We start from the raw sequence: 8,185 nt of genomic DNA on the forward strand, positions 1-8,185 counted from the left end.
TTACCACATCCCATCAAGTCTACCTAATCTTTCTGATCCATCTACTTCTCTCTATTTCATTGTCTCTACTTTAATTCAAGGTCCTATTATTTTGGGCCTTAGGTTACTGGAACAGTCTCCTTTCTTCATTTGCTCATTAAAACATTATTTAGGCCCTAACCGGTTTGGCTCAGTGGATAGAGTGTCGGCCTGTGGACTGAAGGGTCCCAGGTTCGATTCCAGTCAAGGGCATGTACCTTGGTTGCGGGCACATCCCCAGTAGGGAGTGTGCAGGAGGCAGTTGATCGATGTTTCTCTCTCATCAATGTTTCTAACTCTCTATCCCTCTCCCCTCCTCTCTGTAAAAAAATCAATAAAATATATTTTAAAAAAATAAAAATAAAACATTATTTAGCCCGGCCTGCAGAGCTCAGTGGTTGAGTGTCAACCTATGAACCAGGAGGTCATGGTTTGATTCCCAGTCAGGGCACATGCCAGGTTGCAGGCTTGATCCTCAGTGTGGGCCGTGCAGGAGGCAGCTCATCGATGTTTCTCTCTCATCAATGTTTCTAACTCTCTATCTCTCTCCCTTCCTCTCTGAAATCAATAAAAATATATTTTAAAAACACACAAAAAATATTATTTAACTCTGGCCATTGTAGCTCAGTTGGTGGGAGCATCGTCCCATGCACCAAAAGATTGCAGGTTCAGTTCCTAATCAGGGCACTTATCTAGGTTGCGGGTTCGATTCCCGGTCGGGGGATGTATGGGAGGCAACCTATCAATGTTTCTCTCTCCTCTCTCTCTCTCTCTCTTTGCTCCTTCCCCCCTCTCTAAAATCAATAAGCATGTACTCAGGTGAAGATTAAAAAACAAAACATTTAAAATACTTGGTGTTGGAGAACAGTAGCGAGCAAGACAGACATGGTTCCTGCCTTCTCAGATAGGTACAAGGCAGAGTAAGGAGCACAGAGGGCAATAGGAACACGGAGCAGGGCATCTTGCTCAGCTTGAGGGTTTAGGGAAGGCTTCCCAGTGGAAGAAGCATCTAAGAGACCTGAAGGATGACTAGGATTCAACCAGAAGTTGGGGGAGGTGAAAGAAGAGTATTACAGACTTAGACACTAGTATGTGTGAAAGCCTGCAGGTTGAGTATGGTGAGTTGGTACCTTCTGAGAACTGAGAGCTAAAACAGTAGGATATAGAGATTTTTAAGGAGTGAGCACAGAGAGGTGAGCCATGAGAGGTGGATAGGGAAGCTTTGTAAAGAGGGGTTTTATACTGAGGGTTATGAAGAGTCACTGGAACATTTTAAGAAGGTGATGCTGCACAGAATTCCAACTTAACAAGGTCTGCAGGGCCTTGATGCGGCCGTGGTGTGGAAATGAGAATGGATGGGTAGATTGGAGTGTGAGGGTGCAGGGAGGCCTGGAGAACATGTCGGGTTTTGCAGAAATGCTAGCAAGAAGGCAGTGGCTCCATGTGGCATGACGGGAAGTGGACAGATGTAAGAGAACTCCAGGAGGTGGAATTGGCAAAATATGATACGGGGCTGGACCGAGAGTGAAAAGGCAGAAAAGAGGAGGAGGAGGAGGAGTTGTCATTCAGGCTGGTGCTGATTTCAGGCTTGAAAATTGGCTGTGGAGCCCAGGAGGAACAGCAGGCTTGAAGGTGGCAGGTTTGAGGTACCTGTGGGATAGCCAAGTGGAGCTTTCTACCAGGCAGTTGAATATATGGGTTCAGAATAGAGAGGTGGAAACTGAAGTCATGGCTGGATGACATCAACCGAGAGTGAAAAGGCAGAAAAGAGGAGGAGGAGGAGTTGTCATTCAGGCTGGTGCTGATTTCAGGCTTGAAAATTGGCTGTGGAGCCCAGGAGGAACAGCAGGCTTGAAGGTGGCAGGTTTGAGGTACCTGTGGGATAGCCAAGTGGAGCTTTCTACCAGGCAGTTGAATATATGGGTTCAGAATAGAGAGGTGGAAACTGAAGTCATGGCTGGATGACATCACCCAAAGTTAAGCAAATAACTAACAAAGGACTGGTCCAGATGATTTAAAGATTTCCTTCAAATCAGTAAGAAAACGACAAAAGCCTAATAGAAAAATGAACAAAAATTATGAAAAGGCATGCTTAAATTGTTAATAAACAGATAAATGCCTCAAAAAACCCCACATAGATAAATGTCTAACCTCAGTAGTATGAAGGAAACGCAAATGTATACCATTTCACAGCCTTCAAACTGAGAAAAATTTAAGTCTGGCAATATCAGCAGGATGCAGAGCAACAGGCACTCTATGCAGTTGGTGGAAGAGTGAGTTGGGATGAGCTCTTTGGGGAAAAAATGTGACATTATCTAGCAGAGTTGGCAAAGTACATGCCATTGAGCCCAATAATTTTCCTTGTTAGCAGAAACTACAGAGAAACCCACCCTCTCACATGAGTGCCAGAATGTTAAAAAACACACTAGCTAAAAAATGGAAAGACATTGGTGATTGTCGATAGAAAAGGAGAGATGAATGAAGTACTCTACAGCAGTGAAAATGCGTGAATTAGCGCTAAATGTTGTCACCATGGTTAAATCTCACAATCACAAACAGTGTGATATCATTAATATTAAAGTTTAAAGGTATGCAGGATAATGCTATACATTGTTTTTTCTTTTTTAAAAAATATATTTTTATTGATTTCAGAGAGGAAGGGAGAGGGAGAGAGCGATAGAAACATCAGTGATGAGAGAGAATCATTGATCGGTTGCCTCCTGTATGCCTCCCACTGAGCCTGCGACCCGGGCATGTGCCCTTGACCGGAATTGAACCCAGGACCCTTCAGTGCATAGGCCGACACTCTATCCACTGAGCCAGACCAGCTAGGGCTACATTGTTTTTTCTTTGTATAAATATATTCCTAAAGAAATTCATGAGAATGGTAAATTCAGGGTAGTGTTTACCTCTGAGGGAAGGTTTCATTGGGCTGAAGTTTTGTATATTTTATTTCTTAAGCTGGGTGAAAAAGTCACAGGTGTTGTTGTTGTTTTTTAATACTTTGCATATTTGAACTGTTTAATTTTTTAATTTTAATTTTTTAATTTTAATTTTTTGTTAACCCTCTCCTTAGGATATTTTCCGTTGATTAAAAAAAAACATGTTTTCAGCCCAGCCAGTGTGGCTCAGTGGTTGAGCATCAACCTATGTTTTTATTGATTTTTAGAGAGAGAGAAAGGGAGAGGGATAGAGAGATAGACACATCAATGAGAGAGGAGCATCATTGGTTGGCTGTTTCCTATACATCCCCCACTAGGAATCAACTCAGCAACCCAGGCATGTGCCCTGACCAGGAATTGAACAGGTGACCTCTTGGTTTTTGGGTCAACATCCAACCGCTGAGCTACATTAGCCAGGCCCATTGATTTTTTTTTAGAGAGAGTGAAAGGGATGGGGAGAGACAGAGACAGAGAGAGAGAGAAACATCGATGTGAGAGAGACACATTGATTGGTTGCCTCCCAAAAGTGGCCCGGCTGCATGAGCCCAGACCTGGGGCCAGGATCAAGCCTACAACCAAGGTACATGCCCTTGACCAGAATCAGACCCGGGACCCTTCAGTCCTCGGGCCAACGCTCTATCCAACTGAACAAAACTGGCTAGGGCTGTTTAATTTTTTAAGGGCTCAAGTGGCACCTAGTAGATGATTAGTAAATATGTATATCATTGCCCTAGCTGGTTTGGCTCAGTGGATAGAACATCGGCCTGTGAACTGAAGGGTCCCGGGTTCGAGTCCGACCAAGGGCACATGCCCTGTTGTGGGCTCGATCCCCAGGAGGGGGCATGCAGGAGGCAGCTGATTAATGATTCTCATCATTGATGTTTCTATCTCTCTCTCCCTCTTCCTTCCTCTCTGAAATCAATAAAAAATATAAAAGAAATATGCATATCATTGGTTGGTTCTTTGTTGGGATATTATTTATTTTTTTCTTTTCTGAGTGTTTAAAAAGCAAAAGGATAAATGTGTATGACTTTTGGTGGCCGAAATCTGACAAAGTATGAGCTGACCTCTGAATGTTGACATAAAGATTCTGTTCTTCATATTGACCCCATCTGTCCTCTCCTGCCTGGTTAAATGATGACACATGGTCTCCCTCTGCCGTAAAACTGCTAGAGGTCCAAGATGCCTCCCTTCCCTGCCAATGACCTAGGCATTCCATCTGTCCAGGTCCCTGTCCTTCGGATGGTGGAAGGTGACACCATCTACGATTACTGCTGGTATTCTCTGATGTCTTCAAGCCAGCCAGACACCTCCTAGTAAGTGATGACCTTGGCCTCTGCTACTCCCCCGGGCAGTTTCAAGGGGATCCTCTACTGAGAGAGAGTCAAGGGCTGCCCAGGGATTCTGGGAGGAGGAAAGCTTGGTGTGCCCTCCAGGTGTGAGCTGAGAGGGCCGGTCAGTTGGCTTCCCACCCTTCCTTTGATAGCAGCAGGGCCTCAGTGTCCTTGTTGTTCTCAGTGTGGCCAGCAGCAGCCGGGAGAACCCAATTCACATCTGGGATGCATTCACTGGAGAGCTCCGGGCTTCCTTTCGCGCCTACAACCACCTGGTAGGGACCTCCCACCCAGCCTCACTTGTCCTGGCCCAGCTTTCCTTCCTGGAGGACAGGTGACTTGCTTTACGAGGCCTGTTTCCGGCCCTTTCCTCCTCCCAGGATGAGCTGACGGCAGCCCACTCACTCTGCTTCTCCCCGGACGGCTCCCAGCTCTTCTGTGGCTTCAACCGGACTGTGCGTGTCTTTTCCACGGCCCGGCCTGGCCGTGACTGTGAGGTCAGAGCCACGTTTGGTAAGCATCTGTGCTTCCAAGAGAGGAAGCAAGGAAAGGGCACTGCCATGTGCAGAGGGGCCTTGTGTGAGCCAGGGGACCACATGTTGGGGGGGGGGGCGGCGCACAGCCTCCTCGTATAGCCCTGGTCAAACCGGTGGGTAAAGGGCTTGTTCTCTCTGAGCCCAGTTCCTGTTGGCTGTGTACCTTTTGGTCTCCAAAATCTTAGTATCGTTAGGAAATTGGAGGTGAAGCTGGTTCTATTTTATTACAAGCCTTCAGCTTTCCACTCCTTCCAGGAAAAACAGATTTGAGAGGGAAGAAGTAGGTCTTAGGCATTTAGGTCCTTTGTGGGGGGTTGGGGGGAACCGAAGGATCTGGGGTCCTCATCCCGCCTGTGGCAGATGGAGTGGGGGGATACTGAGTCCTGGCACATGGGCGCTGGGACAGGAGACAGAGGTGCACCTCTGATTAGCCTGGTTAATGTCAGGTGCCCTTGCTCGCTCCCCCACTTTGTTCCTTCCCTCTTTAGCAAAAAAGCAGGGCCAGAGCGGCATCATCTCCTGCATAGCCTTCAACCCAGCCCAGCCCCTCTATGCCTGTGGTTCCTATGGCTGTTCCCTGGGCCTGTATGCCTGGGATGATGGCTCCCTTCTCGCCTTGCTGGGAGGGCACCGAGGGGGCATCACCCACCTCTGCTTTCACCCCGATGGCAACCGCTTCTTCTCAGGAGCCCGCAAGGTAGGAGTCATGTCCTGAGATCCCAAAGGGCAGTAGGCAGGAGTGGGGATGTAGGCTGCTATGTTGGGGGATAGATGTGAGAAAAAAATCAACCCAAGCTAAAGGTGTGCCTGTAAAGCTTGAGGGAAGCAGAGATGTCTGCGTGGTGGGCTCCAGGCCCCTGTTCTATGTCTTCAGGATGCTGAGCTTCTGTGCTGGGATCTCCGGCAGCCTGGTCATCCATTGTGGTCCCTGAATCGTGAGGTGACCACCAATCAGCGCATCTACTTTGATCTGGACCCGTGAGTGACCGTGGGTCCTTCCTTCCCAGGACTCCAGTGCCCCCTGTAACCCAGATTCGAACCCCTGGGTGTGAGGAGTTCCTGTGCTGGGATGATGACTCCATGCCAGCAAGCCTCTGCTCTCCCCCCAGGACTGGGCAGTTCCTAGTGAGCGGCAGCACGAGCGGGGCTGTCTCTGTGTGGGACACGGGCGAGGCTGGGCATGAGAGGAAACCGGAACCTGTGCTGAGTTTTTTGCCTCAGAAGGACTGCACCAATGGAGTGAGGTCATACCACAGATCTTGGGGCTCGGGTTGGGAGGGAGGTGAATTGCAGAGTGAGCAAGCATCCTCTCTCAGGGGGTTGACAAACTCTGCCTGTCTCTCCCTCCAGCCTGCACCCCAGCCTGCCTCTGCTGGCCACCGCCTCCGGTCAGCGTGTGTTTCCAGAGCCCACGGAGAGCGGGGACGAGGGGGAGCAGGAGGTGGACCTTCCCCTGCTCTCCATGCGCCACGTCCACCTTGAATGTCAGCTTCAGCTCTGGTGGTGTGGGGGGAGCCCAGACACCAGTATCCCTGATGCTCAACAGGGTGAGAAGGAACAGGGAGGGACAAAAAGAGGTGGGGGTGAGTTTATATAAAAAGGTTTTATATGATACCAGAATCTCTGTGTCTGTTTGGGGAGGCAAATGATGGAGACAGGGTGGTGGTGGTGGGGGGGGCAGGTTATTAGTGGGCTCCCTAGTCCAGCAGCCATGGGGATTGGCATATTGTTCCTAAAACCAGGGTTGAGAGGTGGTACTAGGCAGGAGCCAATGGGACTACTGAGCTTGGTGTGAAGTCAAGTAGTGGGGGTGGGGCTTCATGCCATTGACTGGTTGGTTGCTAGGCAACTTGATAAACTGAAGAGGGGGGGGAACCTGTTTGAAATCTCACTCCCAAGGTGGGGTGGCAGGGGTCACAGTGAGCGTGGCTGAGCAGGAGTGGCAGGAACTGTGTCAGACTGCTGGGCGTGACTGTGTGAGACTGTGCAGCTGGTGACAGACAAGACACCCGCTCTCCCTTGCTCAACACTAGTTACCCTCATCCAGCAGCAGAGGGACCATTACTCAGCTCTGGGAGAAGGGGAGCAGAAGCACCCCCTCCCCTCCCCTGGACTCCCCCAGGAGGCCCTGACTGAGTAGCCAGAGTCAAGGACACATGAGAAGAGTACAGGTGCTCGAAGACACAGACGTCACATTCTGTGTTCCCGTTAGATGCAGGACAAGGGTGACAGTCTCGTTCAGCAGTTGTTACTGCTGTTTCTCCATTGATCTGGCCTGCCTTTGAGGGGGGCAGTATGTTATTTCAAGCAGCAGCGCCTCCCCCCGCCCCTCCACACACCTTGCCAAACACTGAGAAGGGGAGCTATGAAGGGTTACTGTCAGTAGGAATCTCAAGAGACTGTCAGTAGGGGGTTGATTTTGGACCCAAAATCAAAGGGAAGGGACTGAAGGCCTGTAACCGCTCGAAAGGGGAGAGGAATGTCACCTCTGCCCAGAGGTGCTGAAAGCTAGGGTTCTTACACACAAGCAGGCAACCCCCGCCCTTCCCCCAGGATAATTGGAAACAGCCCTTCCAGCTGAATGTGAGTGTGGGGCTGTAGGTACTGCCTTTCCTCTCCCAGCCCATGTCTCCCCATAACCATCCAAGGAGGGCCCAAGTTTACCCCCTAATCTCTTGCTTTTCACCAGCCCCTAGATGACAGTAAAGGGTACTGGAGGCTTTGACAAAAGAGACCCCAGGGGTGGGAGTTCAGCAACTTGGGTTTGGTTCCTAGACACCCTGTGACCTTGGGCTAGTCCCGGGCCTCCCGGAGCCTCAGTTTCTTCGTCACTGCAATGGGGATCCTTTGGCGCTGCCCCCCCCCCGCCTCACACAGGTGGTCGTGATGCTCACTCAGGCCACTTGGTAAAGTGCGAAGCCTTGAAGGTTATTCTCTCCGACCTCCCGGGAGCAGCGGTGTTGTTTGGGATGCGGGAGGCAGAGGCTGCGGGAGCGAAAGGGGCTGGGTTCCTGGGGCGGAGAAGGCGAGAGCCTTTCTGAATCTGAGAGGAAGATTCCTAGCGCTCTGGCGATGCGAGGGCCAGAGGGGAGACGGGCAGAAACTAAGCCCGAGACCGGAGTCGGAAAGACAAAGGGGGCGTGAGAGACCGCGCCTCGAGCTCCAGCTCCGGTTTTTCCCTCCGCCATCCTCTCCCCCGCCCCGTCTCTCCTTTAACTCCCCCTCCCGGGCTCAGGACTGGTTTCCTCCCTTAGCCCGCTGCCCTCAATCCCGGCGAGGCTGGGGCTCCGGCTCGGCGCCCCCTTCCTCGCTCCCTTGTCCGACGCCCATGCCACCACCGCCGGGTGCCTCCCTC

General features: G+C 50.6%; 1 protein-coding gene across 2 annotated transcripts in view; it reads left to right on the top strand.

Annotated features, from left to right (window-relative positions):
* Positions 1-6,444, top strand: part of WRAP53 (WD repeat containing, antisense to TP53) — a 15,908-nt gene extending 9,464 nt beyond the window's left edge. The window contains exons 4-10 of one of the 2 annotated variants that reach the window (XM_005878764.2): positions 4,188-4,276; positions 4,479-4,569; positions 4,675-4,807; positions 5,319-5,527; positions 5,705-5,808; positions 5,940-6,074; positions 6,181-6,444. In XM_005878764.2, the coding sequence (XP_005878826.1) occupies positions 4,188-4,276; positions 4,479-4,569; positions 4,675-4,807; positions 5,319-5,527; positions 5,705-5,808; positions 5,940-6,074; positions 6,181-6,427 (1,008 nt within the window). In that variant the 3' untranslated portion in view covers positions 6,428-6,444. The remainder of the gene's footprint in view (positions 1-4,187; positions 4,277-4,478; positions 4,570-4,674; positions 4,808-5,318; positions 5,528-5,704; positions 5,809-5,939; positions 6,075-6,180) is intronic. The other variant, XM_014549840.1, reaches the window with a different exon arrangement.
* The last annotated feature ends 1,741 nt before the right edge of the window (positions 6,445-8,185 follow it).

Source organism: Myotis brandtii, unplaced genomic scaffold (genome assembly GCF_000412655.1).
Source record: "Myotis brandtii unplaced genomic scaffold, ASM41265v1 scaffold573, whole genome shotgun sequence".
In the NCBI taxonomy this organism is placed as follows: domain Eukaryota; kingdom Metazoa; phylum Chordata; class Mammalia; order Chiroptera; family Vespertilionidae; genus Myotis; species Myotis brandtii.